This window comes from Petromyzon marinus, chromosome 78, assembly GCF_048934315.1.
Source record: "Petromyzon marinus isolate PM22_M1 ecotype Great Lakes invasive population chromosome 78, UKy_Petmar_22M1.pri1.0, whole genome shotgun sequence".
Classification (NCBI taxonomy): Eukaryota; Metazoa; Chordata; class Hyperoartia; order Petromyzontiformes; family Petromyzontidae; genus Petromyzon; species Petromyzon marinus.
The window spans coordinates 2,448,718-2,468,136 of record NC_133744.1 but is presented as its reverse complement, the minus strand read 5'-3'; the positions used below and the strand labels follow the sequence as shown (position 1 = coordinate 2,468,136).

General features: G+C 50.6%; 1 protein-coding gene across 1 annotated transcript in view; it reads left to right on the top strand.

The window, feature by feature from the left end:
• LOC116957595 (origin recognition complex subunit 1-like) overlaps positions 1-19,419 on the top strand; it is a 32,230-nt gene that overhangs the window by 5,918 nt on the left and 6,893 nt on the right. The window contains exons 2-9 of the mRNA XM_076056814.1: positions 1,464-1,701; positions 2,715-2,780; positions 4,196-4,328; positions 4,745-5,048; positions 11,902-11,972; positions 12,514-12,609; positions 13,858-14,029; positions 14,737-14,838. Coding sequence (XP_075912929.1) covers positions 1,464-1,701; positions 2,715-2,780; positions 4,196-4,328; positions 4,745-5,048; positions 11,902-11,972; positions 12,514-12,609; positions 13,858-14,029; positions 14,737-14,838 — 1,182 coding nt within the window. The remainder of the gene's footprint in view (positions 1-1,463; positions 1,702-2,714; positions 2,781-4,195; positions 4,329-4,744; positions 5,049-11,901; positions 11,973-12,513; positions 12,610-13,857; positions 14,030-14,736; positions 14,839-19,419) is intronic.

Genomic DNA, 19,419 nt, shown 5'->3' with positions numbered 1-19,419 from the left:
TTCCATGTGATTCCAGGAGAGTGGAGGAAAAGTAGGCATTTTTTGCATGCCTGATTTTTTTGACGCATCTATTCCTTAAAATCCTGTATTCTAGCCAGTCATTGACCAAATTACTTTTCTGAGCACATGCCCAAGCCTTGTCCCTAGTTTTCATGAGCTTTGTAATCAAAGGATAAAACCATGGAGGGCGGTTGCCTTTAGTTTTAAATCTAACCAACAGAGCATGTTTGTTAAGAATTTGGAGAAACGTGTACCTGAAGGTCTCCCAAGCCGTAGTCAGGTTGGGGATATCACAGACCTTGTCAATATCTGAGTGAAGCACATCATTAGTAAATGCCTGAGTGCTGAAGTGTCTCAGAGTGCTTCTCACCCAATTTAGGGGGGGCTTTGGGTCTAGCTGATTATCTCACCCCAAAAATGAAGGAGTGATCACTAAGGTTATTACCCAGAACACCAGTCAGTGCGAAATTGTGAGGGGCATTTGTCAATAGGACATCAAGCAGAGATGACTGTTCCGGATTATTTAGGTTGGGTCTTGTGGGGACATTTATTAATTGAAGCAGGTTAAATTCATTTGTAAAATTTGTGGCCACGGCCGGCGGGTTTAGCCAATTCCAATTTAGATCACCCACTAAAACGTTCACCTTTAGGGAGGCCCCCAAAAAGGTCTCTCAGTGCAGATGCAGCTTCAACATCCTTCCCACTTGGTGGTCTATAGCAGCACACTACCAATATCTGTTGATTTATTTGGGAAGAGTTATTCTGAGAGCCAAACCTTCAAAGCATCACATTTTAAATAAGGAGTGAGCTGGTGAACATGCAATAGTGTTACGAACATAGATGGCAATTCCACCTCCTTTAGATCCTCGGTCAAGCCAAAAAAGGTTGTAGTTGTCAATCGTAATCTCCAAGTCATTGACGGCAGGAGTGAGAAATGTTTCTGTTAGGCAAAAAATGTCTGGGTCAAGATTTGCCACTTCTAGTTTTAGTTGACTTAATTTAATCACAAGCCCTTTGATGTTGACATGTAGAACACCAACACCTTTTTTGCCAGAAAAATTTAAGAGCAGAATGAAGTTTGGAAGGAGTGCTAGTGAAGTAATGGGACAAAGATAGGGTTTAAAAGGATACAATGATGGAGTGTAGAAGTGTCTATAAGCTGTTTCATTTGCAGGTATAGTGGCAAATCGAGCAACAAGTATGGATGCAAAGTGAGTGGTGAGTGAGTGAGCGGTGAGTGAGTGAGTGGTGAGTGAGTGGTGAGTGAGTGGGTTGGTGGATGGTGAGTGTGTGTGGTGAGTGGCTGAGTGGTGGGTGAGTGGATGGATGGGTGGGTGGGTGAGTGGGTGGGTGAGTGTGTGGGTGGGTGAGTGGGTGGGTGGGTGAGTGGGTGGGTGGGTGGGTGAGTGGGTGGGTGAATGGGTGGGTGGTGAGGCTGAACCTCTCTCCTTTTCTCTGCCCAGATGCCCCGCTACAATACCAGGAATTCCGGATCCACGATTGTGGATTCCGGATCCAAGATTCGGAGTTCTGGATCCACGATTCCAGATTCCGGTCCCAAAACTCGGAGTTCCGGATCAAAAATTCCAGATTCCGGATCCAGTATTCTGGATTCCGGAGGGAGCAGGAAGCGTCGCGCAGCAGAGGATCATGGGAGGCGGCTGGGTCATGTGACCCCCGTGATGACATCACCGGATACCAGTACAGGAGATCAACATCACTACCATCAAGATTACTTCCATTCACATCATTACCATCAACATGACTACCATCGCTGCCATCAACCAGCACTACCATCACTGCGATCAACATCACTACCATCAACATCACTACCATCTCTACCATCAGCATCTCTACCATCAGCATCACTACCATCACTAACATCAGCATCATTACCATCACTACCATCACCACCAGCACTACCATCACTACAACTATCACTTCCATTGACCTCACTACCATCAACATCACCACCACTGCAACTATCACGACCTTTCCCACCAACATCACTACTGTCACTACCACCATCACCCTCACTACAACTATTACTACCACTCCCATCAACATCACTACCTCCATCACTACAACTATTATAACTTTAGTGACTTAATCAGAGACGCTGAGACTTGGAGGCACTTTTATTTAACCGAGAACCCTTTGCACAATACACACCCTACACACTCCTCTGTCGCTCAGTTATACACAACTCTACGTGGGTTGCTAGCCTATACACAATGCGAGCCGTCTAACACTGATGGCGCTGAACCGAGACGGCCAACTACCGTCTAGCAGCGCAATGTCGAGTGAAGACAACAGCGATGATGGCGACGATCTTCAACAGCACGACGGGGATCCCACTCCAAACGACAGCCCAGAGCTCTCGCTCAGGGCCCCCTTTTATGCTCCCAGCGTGGCCTCGCTCCGCTCCGGCCACGCCCCCTCTCTTGAACCTACTAGTGGATTCCAGGGCTTCCCCCACGTGCCCCTTCTGTAACCTTTCCCCCGATATCCCCTCTGGTGTATCACCTGGCCTGCTGACATCAGGGCTGCTGTAAACCGCAGATTCCCTTCCCCGCCAGCAGCCAGCACTATGCTGCTGCATAGCTAATTCTATATTCTTATTCTTAGCTCTTTCGGTAAAGTCATGTTGAAGGGAAACAATAAATAACCATCAACATCACTACCATCACCATCGGCTGTTCTCTCTTTCACAGAATGCACTTTGGTTCCTCGAGTCTCCATCTCGGACATCCTCTCACTAATCCTGTCGGACGAAACAGGTGATGGGGGTGGTGGTGGTGATCGAGGTTGGAGGTGGTGATTGAGGTGGTGGTGATGGAGTTGGTGGTGGTGATGGGGTTGGTGGTGGTGATGGGGTGGTGGTGATGGGATTGTTGATGATGGGGGTGGTGATGGAGTTGGTGGTGGTGATGGCGGTGGTGGGCAGGCCCAGGTAAGCTACATGGCTGGGAGTCGGAGCCATTCCCTGTTCACCTTTGGGTGTGACAGGGATGTCCTCTAGCTCCCACATTATTTTAAATTTTTAGACCACATAGTTCGAGAGGCCTTCTATGGCTCTACCGGAGGAATCTCCATCTGGTAGCGATGCAATGGAAGGCTGATCGATATCTGGGTGTGGTCAAGGTACGACTCCCTATTGGTCAACCATGTTATATATGCTGATGATCTGGTGATTGCTGCTCTCTCAGAGGAGGAGTTGGAGGCTGTGCTGCTGAACCTGGAGGGTGCCATTAAGAGGTAGGGTCTTACCATCGGCCCCACAAAAACTAAGCACCTGCCTGGGTATTTTGTGCCATCAAACACTCCACCCTCTCAACTCCCCATTGGTGATGGGGCAGTTGTGGAGAGAGTGAAGAGTTTTACTTACCTGGGCAGTATGGTCATGACGCGCTCCGGTTCTACATTAGACGTCTCACTCCGAATCAGTCGAGCGGCAGTGTCTTATTATTGGCTGGGTTTAACCAGGCTGAAATGTGTGAGCAGCTCACGAATCCTTGAAAAATCTGGATAAAGTCCCATTGGTCAGTTCCTCCGGCAGGCAAGGCTGTGTTGGCTGGATCATGTAGCCTATGCCCAGCCAACGCATGCCTAAACAGCTTTTGTTCGGCCAGGGAAGAGATGGAGTGATGTGGCACGTCAAGATGTGGAGCTGAGTGGACTTGCTGATGACTGGTACCAGCAGTGTCAAGATCTGCCTCTGTGGAGGAGGCTCGTGAAGGACGCTGATACTGGGCAGTTGGAGGCATTCGCCCTCCAGCAACAACGGAGGGCAGAGGAGCGACGCTCACAACAACGAGCGGCGCACCGGGTGGCTAAGACACAGTAAGGTGGACCAGTAGGGGGCCACCTTACTGTGTAAGGTGGCCACTCATCTCAGTCAGTCGACCCATGGAACCTGCTGGGTCTGTCCTGTGACCTGTCAGCGAGCCTTTGACACTTCACGTGTCCTTATTGTGCACCTGGCCTGGCATAAGCACTGTGGTGACGTCAATATGGTGGCAAATGGCGGGTTTTGGTAATGATGTATGTCTATGTGATGTTGATGTATGTGGTGATGGTATTGATGTTCATGATGTAGATGATGGTTGTGATGTTAATGTAGGTGATGGATGTGATGTTGATGTAGATGATGGTCGTGATGGTGATGTAAATGATGGTCGTGTTGTTGATGTAGATGATGGTGATGATGATGGCACCCATCAGCAGTACTCCGTAAATCTCACCCCAACCTCAAGGAAGAGACTCGGCAATCAGCAGCATCAGCAGCAGCAATCGGACATCCTGAGGCTCGCCCCAGTCAGCTCCCCGTACGTCACTCACCCACTCACTCTACTACCCACTTACTCACCCACTCACTCACCTACCTACCCACTCACTCAGCTACTCGCCCACACACCTACCCACTCACCCACTCGCTCAGTCAGCGACTCAACCACACACCCACTCGCCCACCCACCACTCACCCACTCACCACTCACCCACCACTCACCCACTCACCACCCACTCACCACCCACTCATCCACTCACTCACCCACTCACTCACCCACCCACCCACCCACTCAATCACTCCTGCACCCACTCACCAATAACCCACCCACTCACCCATTTTTCCACTCACCCACTGATATTATGATGTTGCTGATGGTGATGTTGATGGTGATGTAGATGGTGATGGTGACGATGATGATGCTGTTGCTGATGATGTCACCATCTCCATATCTAGGTTACGAGTCAAAACAACTACATTTCAACCATCACGACCACCACCATCATCACTGCCACCACTACCATCATCACCACCATCACCACCACCACCACCACCATCATCATCGACATCACCACCACCGTCATCATCACCACCACCGTCATCACCACCATCATCACTATCACCATCGTCATCATCACCATCGTCACCCCCATCATCATCATCATCGCTGTCATCACCATCATCACCATCATCATCGGCATCATCATCTCCTGTCCCAGTTCGCCGTACCAAGAAAGTTTTACGCAAGCCTCAAACCAAGGTAGAGTCGAACTCCTCTTACCCAGCAGCCCTGTTAACGACTAATCGCTTAACAACGGGCCTCCATTGAGCCCAACATGTAGTGCATATTAGTGTGTAGTGAATAGTTATGTAATGTATAGTTGTATAGTGTATAGTGTGTATAATCGTGTGATGTATAATAATATATAGTAGTGCGATGTATAGTAGTGTAGAGTAGTGAAGGTTAATACAAAAATCGGAGAACCTTGCCCGGACAAGGTATAACGGGACACCCCCCCTGGAGCCAGGCCTGGGGGTGGTATTCGCCGGCTAGCACCTGGTGACTGGGTTACCCACAAAACTCGGTCAGGCGCAGCCCGACATGGCTACGTGGTGCCGTCATGTGGGCCCACCATCCGCAGGACGAAGGGCGAGGGCCGGGTGTGATGCCAGTATGGCAAGGAAGAGGGATGGTCTCGCACAGACTGGACCTTGGCGATGGACACTTGTTAATCGGACGTGGAATGTCACATCACTGGGGGGGGAAGGAGCCAATGTTGGTGGAGGAGGTGGAAAGGTACCGACTATACAAAGTCGATCTTGATTTGAAGCCTTCGTGACTGCAGGAATCCACACTCTTTGGTTATTTCGGTAAAGTCATCACGTAGGTTTAAAATAAAATAAATCCGACCATGCTGCTGAGGCAGCAGACCATGCTTTCCCTCCTGATGACGGACGCTTGTGTTGTGCCCGAAACGTCGTGATTTATTTTATACCTACCACGTGACTTTACCGAAAGAACCAAAGAGTATATAGAGTCGGTCTCACCACACACAGCATTGGCACTGGAAGCAAACTTCTCGATTGGGGGTGGTCTCCTATTCCGGAGTAACCCCTGGTAAGAGGCCCTGGGTAGGTGTGGGGATATTCATAAGCCCCCGGCTGGGTGCTGTTCAGTTGGAGTGTATCCTTGTGGATGAGAGGGTCGCCTCAATGAGACTTAGGGTCTCAGAAAGGAAAACTCTTGACTGTTGTCTGTGCTTATGCACCAAACAGCAGTTCAGAGTATTTGGTCTTGAAGAGCATTGAAGTCAACTCGGCGACTTCAATGCTCTACTTGTTTTTTTCGCTAAAGTCACGTAGAAGGGAAATAATGAAGATAAAACAATATATTGAGTACATTGATTTTATTGATGTAAAGTCACGTAGAAGGGAAATAAAAAAAAACAATGGAATGTTTTATTTTTAAACATAATACAATGTTTTATTTTTAAACATTGTATTATGTTTTATTTTTAGTATTTTATTATTTCCCTTCTACGTGACTTTACATCAACAAAATCAATGTACTCAATATATATTATGTTTTATCTTTAATAAAAATGAAACATAATACAATGTTTTATTGTTATTATTTTATTATTTTCCTTCTACGTGACTTTACATCGATAAAGTCAATGTACTCAATATATATTATGTTTTATCTTTAATAAAAATAAAACATAATACGATGTTTTATTTTTAGTATTTTATTATTTCCCTTCTACGTGACTTCACCGAAAGGACCAAGAAGATGAATCCCTGCAGTCACGAAAGCTTTAAATCGAAATATATTGACGTAGTTTATATTTAGTTATTTCACATCGGTTCATTGTATGATAGTTGGGTAGTTGCAGTTCTTTAGCATCAATATACTAAATGCCTCTGTTGATATGTAAACTCTGACTTTAACAAAGCCACTTCCGTGGCCAGTTACATGCTAATTCCTCACATTAACATCATGCTAATCTCCCAGTTACATGTTAATTTATCATCTTAACATCCTGCTAATCGCTTAGTACCTTTCAGTGTAATGTTTAATATAATTTATAAGGTAATATATAGTATCGTAATTGTATGGTGAATATACAGCAGTGTGGTATACAGTAGGGTTGGTAGAATAATACATAGTGTGATATTACAAGTCTAATATTATTATAATCTAAGGTATAGGGTAGTGTATAGTAATGCAGTGTATAATTCAATGTTGGGGTCTGTCTATGGCAGTTTATAATAAAAAAAAGTTTAGTTGGAAACACATTAAAATTATTTTTGCGACATAGAAGTGTAATGTATAATGACTTTTCGATTTGAAGCTTTCGTGACTGCAAGGATTCATCTTCTTTGGTTCTTTCGGTAAAGTCACGTAGAATGAGAATAAAATAATAAAATAACACAATAAAATTCTCACGACGTTTCGGGCACAACGCAAGCGGCCGTCTTCAGGTGAAAGGTACAGAACTGTCGGGACGAAATGTCGTGAGAACTTTATTGTGTTATTTTATTATTGTATTCTCATTCTACGTGACTTTACCGAAAGAACCAAAGACGGTATAATGACGTATTGTTAGTAGCTCAGCTTATTGGAGAGTATATTGAGTGTATTGATTATATTGATGTAGTTTATATTTAGTTTTTTCACGTCGGTTTATTGTATGGTAGTAGGGAAGTTGCAGTTCTTTTGCGTCAATATGCTAAATTCTTCTGTTGATATGTAAACTCTGACCTTAACATAGCTATTTCCGTGACCAGTTACATGCTAATTTCTCACATTAACATCATGCTAATCTCCCAGTTACATGCTAATTTCTGACTTGAACATCCTGCTAATCTCTCACATTAACATAGCTACTTCAATGCTAAATTCTTCTGTTGATATGTAAACTCCTTTGTCAAGGCACTCTGCTCCTCCCACCCAGCTTAGAAGACACTGCCAAGCTTAGCAGTGTTCATTGGAGCGCTGTCTTTCCGACAGTTCTGTTTCTTCACCTGAGGACGGCTGCTTGTGTTGTGGCCGAAACGTCGTGATAATTTTATTTTCTGTTTTATTTTTATTATTTTATTGTTTCCCTTCTACGTGACTTTACCGAAAGAATCAAGAAGATGAATCCCTGCAGTCACGAAAGCTTTAAATCGAGACTTCAATGCTCACCTGGGAAATGATGCAGATACCTGGAGAGACATGATTGGGAGGAATGGCCCCCCTGATCTGAACCCAAACGGTGGGGTGTTATTGGAATTCTGCGCTGGTCACGGAATGCCAACAACAAACACCAAGTTCGAACACGAGGATGCTCATAAGTGTACTTGATACCAGAGCACCTTGACCCGTAGGTCAATAATTGACTTTATGGATGTATCATCAGACCTAAGGACGTGTGTTCTGGACACTTGGGTGAAGAGAGGGGCAGAGCTGTCAACCGATCACCACCTGGTGGTTAGTTGGATCCGATGCTTGGGGCACCGACCAGATGGACGTGGAAGGCCAAAACGAATAGTGCGGATTTTCTGGGAACATTTGGCGGAAAGACCCAGCGCAGAAAGAATTCAACTTCCACCTCTGGGAAAACGTCTCCTGCACTCCATGGGAGGTTGCGGACATTGAGTCTTGAGAGGACGATGTTCAGGACCTCGATTGTTGATGGAGCGACGAAAATCTGAGGCCTGAAGGCAGTTGGTGCCTGTCATGGCGGCAACCCTAGGGACCCGCTGGTGGACACCGGTGGTGAGGGAAACTGTCAAATCAAAGAAGGAGGCTTTCTGATATATGCTCGGTAAAAGGTCTCCCGACTCGATTGAGAGGTACCGGCTTGGCAAGAGGACGGCAGTGGTAGCAGTCGCTAAAGCGAAAGTTCGAGCATGGGAGGACTTTGGAGAGGCCCTGGAGAGGGACGGCGTCAAAGATGTTCTGGCAAATCATCCGATACCTTAGGATGGGTCGACGGGACGTGGCCCAGGCTGTTTTCAGTAAGCGTGGTGTAAGATTGACCTCGACTAAAGAGATAGTTGAGAGGTGGAAGGAACACTTTGAGGAGCTCCTCAAAACGGTGGAGATACCCTCCTCTCAGGAGGCAGCCCTGGAAACAGCTGGGGGGATCAGATCCATCACGGTTGCTGGAGTCGTTGCGGCAGTTGAGGGCCTTCGTAGCAACAAAGCTGCTGGGGTGAACGAGATTCGCCCAGAGTTGTTGAAAGCACTGGACAGTGTAGGAGCGTCGTGGTTAACACACCTCTTCAATGTTGCATGGAAAGTAGTACAGTACCTCTGGACTAAAACAACTGGGGTCGTGCTCTAACTACAGAGGAATGACAATTCTCAGCGTCCCAGGTAAAAAGCCTATGCCAGAGTGCTGGAGAAGAGGCTCCGCCCAGTGGTCGAGCCTCAGATTCAGGAAGAACAATGCGGATTCCGTCATGGTCATGGAACAATGGGCCAGCTCTTGAGGGGCCATGGAAGTGTTGCGCCATACCAAGGTGCTGTATGTCGTCTTACTGTCACCACGCTCACAGGCCGATCGGGGGCGGCCGGGAGAGTGAGCGGGAGGTGTAGTGGTTAACCTGGGGTAAACCCCCCCCCCCCCGGGGGCCCTGTGACCGGAGGTAGAGACCCCAGACCCCCAAGGGGTGGGGGCTGGGGGCCAACGGTTCATTCTTGACCCTTCCAGACTCTTCTAGAAGGTTCGAGGGAAGGTGTGGCTAGGGGCGGGGCAAGCCCCAACTGGTGTATAAAAGCCGGTCCTCTCAACGGGACCGGCAGTCTTTGTCCCCTCAAGACCCAAAGACATCTGAAGACTAGACCAGCACCATGGGACCCTCAACCGAGGCTCTTGTAAGAGCCGGGTTGCAGTGGACCAGCGGTGAGACCGGTACCCTGGCTAGGTCGGGTCAGGCTAGCCTCCCCTAGCTCCTGTAGTGGAGGACCCGCGAGAGCGTAGCCCGGAGTCTGTAGGGCCTGCTTGAAGGGAGGCTGTACCTCCCTTAGGTTATCGGGTGACGGGGCTGTACCCCGTAGTGTTACAAGGGCCATAGCCCTTAGTGTTACGGCTATTGCTATTGTTATCGTTTATCTCAATTAAAACGCGTTGCCTCCATGAGAGGTCTCCCTCGAAGTTTTTACCCACAACAGAAGTATTCTTCTCCAGTCTACCTCTGCTTTGTAGACTTGGAGAAAGCATATGACCATGTTCCCCGCAATGTCTCGTGGGAGGTGCTGCCAGAGTGTGATGGACCAGTGCCGCTTTTGTGGTCCATCCGGTCCTTCTATTACCGGAGTGAGAGCTGTGTCCATATTCTTGGTGCTAAATCAAATTAATTCACTGTGGATGTTGAACTCCGAGGTATGGAGAGTATCTGGTTATGGGGGCATGGAGGTGGCATCGCTGCTTTTTGCAGGTGACGTCCTCTTTGCCCCGTCAGTTTGTGATCTTCAGCGTGCACTTGAACAGTTTGATGCCGAGTGTGAACCAGCTGGGATGAGGATTGGCACCTCCAAATCTGAGGTCACGGTTCACTTCCTGGAGACGGTGGATTGTTCTCTCCAGATAAGGGGGGAACAGCTGCCCTTAGTGGAAGAGTTTAAGTGCCTGGGGGTCTCTTTAGCGAGTGATGGTAAGTGGGTGCGGGAGATCGGCCGGCAGATCGGTGCGGTGTCCACGGTGTTTGGGCTGCTGTACCTTTCTGTGGTAGTGAAGCGGGAGCTGAGTTCTTGAACAAAGATCTCAGTTTACAGGTCAATCTACATTCCCACCCTCACTTATGATCAGGAGCTTTTGGTAATGACAGGTTGAGATCGCGGGTACTAGGGGGCCGAAATGAGGTTTCTCCGCAAGGTTTTGCCGGGCTCCCTCACCGTGATCGGGTGAGGAGCTCGGTAATCTGGGAGAGCCTCAGAGTCGAGCTGCTTCTCCTCCGGATTGATAGGAACCAGTTGAGGTGGTTCGGGCACCTGGTAAGGGTGCCCACTGGGCGAAAACCCCAGGGCCGGCCCAGGACACACTTGCAGGACTATGTTGCTCGGCTGGCCTGGGAACGCCTGGGAATTCCCCAGGAAGAGCTAGAGTCTGTCGCCAGGGAAAGGGAGGTCTGGACCGCCCTACTCAACTTGCTGCCGCCACGACCCTCACTAGGATGAAACAAACAGTTGTGTAGAGTAGAAGACCTCTTAACGATCACCCCTCTTAACGACTAACCGTTTAACAACGGGCATCCGTAGAGTAGTGTATAGTGTAGTGTATAGTGTGGAGTAGTGTATAGTAGGGAGCTCAATGTGTTCGCTTAATGACCATTCCCTTCTAAAAGACAGACTGTTATAGGTACGATAAATATTAATTGTGTGTTGATAATGTTGCTGCCATCTTTACGTAGTAATAAATATTGATTCAATATTATTAAGTACGTTTTTAACGTGTCTATGCTATCCTCGCTTAACGACCAAATCACTTAACGAGAGATTCTTCTCTCGTGTATTTTAATTTTTTTTAAATCTCGTATTAATAGTTATACACCGAATGAATATGAATGTTTATAGACCTAACGAATATAAAGCTTATAGACCTTATGAATGTTAATATTTATAGGCCTAATTAACGTCAGTGTTTATTGACCTAATGTTATATTAATGTTTATAGGCCTTATACATATTAATTTACATTAACCTCATGAACAGTAACAAACATTGACCTTATTAATATTACACCTCATGAATATTAGATCTATGATGCAAATTAATGGCATGAACATGCCTGTGTATTAATCGCATTGATATAAATTATTACCCCACGTGATATTAATGAGCATTCACCTAATACATGCTCAACGGTATTAACATAATGATGATTAATGGGTGTTGCTCTAAGGAATATAAGTCCATATTAACATTACTATTAATTAGTTTTCTAATGAACATTGGTGCATAATCTTACGTGTAATAATAATAGCTTGTCTAATGAATAGCAGTGGACATTCTGCTGAATAGTCTAATGGATATTAACAAACATCCGAATTAATATTAATGATGATGTGTGTATACGTGGATGCCCGAAATGATATGAATGAGTATTCATTATTCTGTACAGGCACAAAAAACCAAGACCACTCGAACACCTAAACTGCCTTCAAGGACCCAAGCGCTGAAGACAGAAACCGGGTCTGTGGCTCCCCCTGTCTCCCCGTGTCTCCCACGTGTCTCCCCGTGTCTCTCCGTGTCTCTCCGTGTCTCCCACGTGTCTCCCACGTGTCTCCCCGTGTCTCCCCGTGTCTCCCCCGTGTCTCCCCCGTGTCTCCCGTGTCTCTCCGTGTCTCCCCCATGTGTCTCCCGTGTTTCCCCGTGTTTCCCCGTGTCTCTCCGTGTCTCCCCTGTCTCTCTGTGTCTCCCCGTGTCTCCCCGTGTCTCCCCGTGTTTCCCCGTGTCTCCCCGTGTCTCCCCGTGTCTCCCCTGTGTCTCTCCCGTGTCTCCCTGTCTCTCCGTGTCTCCCTGTGTCTCCCCTGTCTCTCTGTTTCTCTCCTATGTCTCTCCGTGCCTCTCCGTGTCTCCCCTGTCTCTCCATGTCTCTCCATGTCTCCCCGTGTCTCCCCTGTCTCTCCATGTCTCCCCGTGTCTCTCCGTGTCTCCCTGTGTCTCCCTGTGTCTCCCTGTGTCTCACTTTGTGTCCCCCTGTCGCCCCTGTGTTTCACTCTGTCTCCCCCAGGCCGTCCGTGTCTCTGCCGTGTCTCCCTTGCAGGGAGTCGGAGTTCCACGAGATTTTGGATTTTGTGGAGAGTAAACTGGACACTCTGAGTGGAGGGTGAGCTACCGTCGTCATCAATATCACTATCAACATCATCACAATTACTACCACCATCACTACCATCAACACTATCAACATAATCGCCACCACCATCACCTTCATCACTAATGTAGCATCTTTGACAAGCATTGTATATACTCACCTGTAGTAGCAGACTTGTGTCCATAGGGGGTGGTAACTCAGGATGGGTAGGATGAGCCGGGCCGTTGGGACACGAGGTTCTCCCAGCCCCAAGAGAGGGGTTGGGGGGATATTCCAGAGCCACCTGGAGAGTTCCAGAAGGAGGGTGTGGCCAGGGGCGGAGAGACCCTGGCAGGAGTCTAAAAGCCGGACCTCTGGACGAGTCCGGCAGTCTTCTTCAAGCTGAAGAAAGAAGACCCCAGCTCGGCGAGGACCCTGGGAACCCCCAGACCCGACGTCCTTCTAAGGGCCGGGGCTGTAGTGGGCCAGTGGCCGGGACCCGTGGACCTTGGCTGGGTCAGGTCAGATAGCCTCCCCTTAGGTCCCCTTAGCCGGAGGGTTGAGAGTACTCGCCCCAGTGATAGGACACGCTAGCCCGGAGGTAATACCTCCTTGGGTATCGGGTGGAGGGGCCGCTACCCCTCTGTGTTAGGGACCCGTGTATCACGCAGTTGTATTGAATAAACGTGTTGCCTCAAGCGCTCCGTCTCCAGTCTTCTTGGACCCAGTATTATTAACACCTTCACCATTACTATCAACATCACCATCACTATTAACAACATCACCGTCATCACTACCATTAGCACCACTACCATCAACATCACCATCAACATTAATAACAACACCACCGTCATCACTATCATCATCAACTCACCGTGTCTCCCCGTGCCCCGTGTCTCCCCCGTGTCTCCCCCTATCACCCCGTGTCTCCCCCGTGTCTCCCCCGTGTCTCCCCCATGTCTCCCCCGTGTCTCCCCCTATCACCCCGTGTCTCCCCCGTGTCTCCCCCGTGTCTCCCCCGTGTCTCCCCCTGTCACCCCGTGTCTCCCCCGTGTCTCCCGCGTGTCTCCCCCGTGTCTCCCCCGTGTCTCCCCCGTGTCTCCTCCTGTCACCCCGTGTCTCCCCCGTGTCTCCCCCGTGTCTCCCCCGTGTCTCCCCCGTGTCTCCCCCGTGTCACCCCCCGTGTCTCCCCCGTGTCACCCCCGTGTCTCCCCCGTGTCTCCCCCATGTCTCCCCCCGTGTCTCCCCCGTGTCTCCCCCGTGTCTCCCCCCGTGTCACCCCAGGTGCATGTTTATCTCTGGCGTCCCGGGGACAGGAAAGACTGCCACCATCCGAGCCGTGCTTTCCTACCTCGTGGACCAGGCGGGGCCCCGGGGAGACGAGGCTCTCACCGTTGTCTCCATCAATGCTATGGAGCTCACGGAACCCAGACAAGTCTATAGCAAGCTGCTGAAGGTGGCTCCTCCTCTCTCTGTCTGTCTCTGTGTCTGCACTGTCCCCAATGTCTCTGTGTCTCCATTTGTCTCTGTGTCTCCACTGTCTCCATCACTCATCCAGTCACCCACCCACTCACTCACCACCCTGCTCACTCACCCATCCACTCACCCCCCACACTCACCCACTCACCCACTCACTCCCCCACTCACCCCCCCCAGTCACTCCCCACCCACTCACCCTCCCACTCGCTCACCCTCCCCAGTCACTCACCCTCCCCACTCACTCACCCCCACACTCACCCCGTCACCCACTCACTCCCCCACTCACTCACCCCCACACTCACCCCCTCACCCACTCACTCCCCCACTCACCACCCCAGTCACTCCCCACTCACTCACCCCCCCCCCCCACTCACTCACCCTCCCCCCACTCACTCACCCCCCCCCCACTCACTCACCCTCCCCCCACTCACTCACCCCCCCCCCACTCACTCACCCTCCCCCCACTCACCCCCCCCCCCCCCCACTCACTCACCCTCCCCCCACTCACTCACCCCCCCCCCCCACTCACTCACCCTCCCACTCACCCCCCACCCACTCACTCGCTATACGCCTCTCACCCGCCACCCACTCACTTACCCCCCCATTCACCCACTTACCCCCCCATTCACCCCCTACTTACTCCAACTTCCCCCCCCCTCCCCACTCACCCACCCCGTGACTCAGGCGATGAGCGGTGAGCGAGCCGCTCCGTCGCGTGCCGCCCAGATTCTCAACGAGCTCTTCGCTCGACGCAGCAAGAGATCCGTGCTGCTCATCCTTGACGAGGTGAGGAATACCGCTCACCATACATTCACCCACTCACTCAGACGTCCACCCACTCACACACCCACTCAGCTAACCATCCACTCACTCACCCACCCAATCACTCAGCCACCCACGCACCACTCACTCACCCACTTACCATCCATTGACCAACTCACTCAGACACCCACTCACTCACCAACCCACTCACACCCACTCAGCTACCCACCCACTCACTCAGCCACCCATTCACCTACTCACCCACCGACTCACCTCAACCACCCACTCACGACCCATTTACTCACTCAGCTACCCACCCACTCACTCAGCCACCCATCACCTACTCACCCACTCACTCATCCACCACCCATTCACCTACCTACCCACTCACTCATCCACCACCCATTCACCTACCCACCCAATCACTCAGCCACCCACGCACCACTCACTCACCCACTTACCATCCATTGACCAACTCAATCAGACACCCACTCACTCACCAACCCACTCACTCCCACTCAGCTACCCACCCACTCACTCAGCCACCCATTCACCTACTCACCCACCGACTCACCTCAACCACCCACTCACGACCCATTTACTCACTCAGCTACCCACCCACTCACTCAGCCACCCATCACCTACTCACCCACTCACTCATCCACCACCCATTCACCTACCTACCCACTCACTCATCCACCACCCATTCACCTACCCACCCAATCACTCAGCCACCCACGCACCACTCACTCACCCACTTACCATCCATTGACCAACTCAATCAGACACCCACTCACTCACCAACCCACTCACTCCCACTCAGCTACCCACCCACTCACTCAGCCACCCATTCACCTACTCACCCACCGACTCACCTCAACCACCCACTCACGACCCATTTACTCACTCAGCTACCCACCCACTCACTCAGCCACCCATCACCTACTCACCCACTCACTCATCCACCACCTATTCACCTACCTACCCACTCACTCATCCACCACCCATTCACCTACCCACCCAATCACTCAGCCACCCACGCACCACTCACTCACCCACTTACCATCCATTGACCAACTCACTCACTCACCAACCCACTCACACCCACTCAGCTACCCACCCACTCACTCAGCCACCCATTCACCTACTCACCCACCGACTCACCTCAACCACCCACTCACGACCCATTTACTCACTCAGCTACCCACCCACTCACTCAGCCACCCTTCACCTACTCACCCACTCACTCATCCACCACCCATTCACCTACCTACCCACTCACTCATCCACCACCCATTCACCTACCTACCCACTCACTCAGACACCCACCTATTTACACAACCACTCGCAGAGTTTGGCTATTTCCTCCAATGTCTGGGTGAGTGGGTGACTGATTGAGTGGGTGAGTGGATGGCTGAGTGAGTCCGTGAGTGGTTATGTGAGTAAGTAAGTAGGTGGGTGTGTAAGTGGTTAACTGGGCGAATGGGTGAGCGAATAGTTGAGTGGGTGGGTGAGCGAGTAGGTGAATGGGTGGGTAAGTAGGTGAGTGGGTAGGTGAGTGAGTGGGTAGCTGAGTGACCTTCTTTGTGTGTAGCTGGACCTGTTGGTGACCAGGAGAGGTGAGTGAGTGAGTGGTGGTTGCGAAGCCTCGGATATCGGAGGAAGTTGCCAAACCCTGTGAGTGCGTTACTGGGTGAGTGGATGTATGAGTGCGGGGGGAGTGGGGAAGTAGGCGAGTGGTTCAGTGAGTGGATGAGTGAGTGGGTGGGTGGGTGTGTGGTTGAGTGAGTGGGCAGGTGAGTGAGTGGACAGGTGAGTGAGTGCATGGGTGGGTGGTTGAGTCAGTCCAAGGATCGTCACCTTGTAGTGGTGGAAAGGTTCGTGTGTTTCAATGAACCCGAGAGCAATGCCCTCCGGAGAATTTGCTTCTGGTAGGGTCACCCATGGCGGTAAGTTCGAGGTCCCAGACTAAGTGCGATCCAAAAATTGTGTTGGGGGGGACACACATTCGGCAGACTTTAAAAATGGAAGATTGTGGCAGCCCCCTGCAGCCCTGCTCACCTGAAGGCTGTCTCGAGTTTTCTCTCTTGCCACCGGAACAGCGCAGGGCTATTGCGTCTGCCATAGAAGCCCTCTGGCGACAGGACAGAGTGACAGGGGCAGGTCATGGATGTGACTGTGGGGAGCTTCTAGCTGGAGTCCCACACAGAGTCGGGGCGCGTGTTTGATATCCGTTGTCGGCAACTGCTCGTGTGACCGAGCAGTTCTCTTAAGGGTCCGCACTGCTCACCCCTCAATGGGGTAGGGTCTATAAAAAGGTGACCTGACCATTGCCCCTTCTTCCCACACCTGGGCGGCTAACCGCAGCCGTCAAGGAAATCCCCCCTTGCACGGTCGAAAATCAAAACCTACTGAAATTATGGATCTGGGCTACCTGGAATGTACGCACTCTCACTGACGTTCGGGATGGAACAGAAGGACCTCGCAGACGGACTGCCCTTGTTGCACACAAACTCAAAAAGAGGCACAATGTTGATATTAAAGCACTAAGTGCAACCCGGTTCCCCTGGCGAAGACTACCTGACGGAGGTCAGCGAAGGTTACACCTTCTGGAAGGGCCTTCTGAGAGATGCCCATGGACTTCATGGAGGTGGCTTTGCTGTCAGAAGCAAACTACTCCGCAACATCCCTGAGTCTTACAGGATCAGTGAAAGGCATTATGACCTGGCACACCCCACTCGTGAAAGGCCGTTTTGGCACTCTCATAAGTGCCTACGCTCCCACCCTGGATGCAGATGACAACGCCAAAGACGCCTTCTATGATTCCCTTGATGCTGCACTATCCAGAATCCCTCGCTCGGACAGACTGGTTCTCATGGGTGAGTTTAACTCCGGAGTGGGCACCGATGCCAGGCTCTGGCATGGAGTTATTGTAAATCACGGCATCGGAAAATTAAACGACAATGGCCCAATATTCCTCTTGCTGTGCTGCGAACACAAATTGGTCACAACAAATGCATTCCTTCAAGTGAAAAACAATCCCAAAACATCTTGGATGCACCCCCGCTCCAAACGCTGGCATCTGTTGGACTACTTCATCACTCGCCAACAAGACCAAAACCATTTCTCCGTAACCCAGGCCATGCGCGGAGCCGAATGCCGGACCGACCATAGGTTTATCGGATGAAAGTTCAACATCAAGATCCGTTTACCACACAAAAAGCAGCAGCCTCAAAAATGACAACCTTGAATCTCCAAACTTCTTGTCAAACTTCCAAATCTGGCTGTCGCCTGATGAAGCTAGTTGTGCTTACTGGCGAAATGTCGTTCTCAGATTGTAAATGCTGTGGCTTTGCTCTCCAACACACCGGTTCGTTGTACTAGTGTAGAGGACTAGTTGCGGACATGACGTCACGCTCGCCTCCAGGGGCGATGACGTCACGGGAGGTGGCGTCATGCGCGCCTGCGGGCGGGATGACGTCATGTCCCGCAGCGAGACTTAAACGGGAGCCCGTGACGTAAGTGGGGTCGTAGCTGGAGACAAGGGACTGAGCAGGGTGGAGTGGAGGGCCAGGGGCAAGGGGATAGGGATCTGTGTTAGCGCGGCGTAAGGGCTAGGTGTGGCTGTGCTCTTCGGTCGGCCGTTGTTGGCTGAACCCACGGCCGGCACAGAGGCAGCAGCACGGGGCAGCCTGCTGTGGGAGGTACAGATAGTACCCAGCCTAGGACCCTCTCCCATTGTGGGGAAGTGTATCCCCGTGTTTTACTGGCATCAGCCCTTAATAAACTACCGGCACAAGCCCTTAACCTTCACCTCCGTCTCCGAGTCGTCAGGAACTCTTCTGCGCTAGTAACGAATTGGCATGTTCTGTTTATGTGACAACCCTTACCAATTGGCTGTGTTGGGTGGTGGCGGGTTCAACGACATATTTAGGCCATCTAACCCAAAACAAACCTGTTGTGGATGATATTGGTCACGAAAGCCTCCGTGTTAAAGTTCCACAGCAGACTGTCCTGACGGGCTTGCTGACGCACTCGAGGGCGGCCACCAGTGTTGATGGCGCCCTCCACATGGACAGCGAATGGTCAAAGCTGAGCTCAACCATGGACCAAGCTGCCTCCCAGACAATTGGCTTCACCCAAAACACGTCACCAGGATTGGTTTGACGACAGCTCCCCTGAAATACGGGAGAGCTCCTAGAGGCAAAATGCAAAGCCCACATTGCTTACCTCTCCAATCCCCAGTCTTGCTCTCTTCTCTCTCGCTGGGAAGCCATGCGGGTGCGGAGACTCGGAGAAGATTCCGGTTCATGGAAAACGAGTTGGTGGCTCAGGGAAGCTCAAGAAATCCAGAGCTACGCAGACACCAACAGTGCCCATGCAATTTTACAATGCTGCCAAGTCACTTGTACAACCCTCAGAAACAAAACATCACCCCGGTAAGATCAGCAGACGGCTCTGCGCTACTCAAGGAGAAACGGCAAATCATTGAGCGCTGGGCAGAACACTTTGACACACTCCTTAATAAAAAAAAAACCTCTGATCACTCTGTCCGAGATGCCCTCAACCTTATCTCAGTAGCCTTTGATAGACTGCACTCTCAAG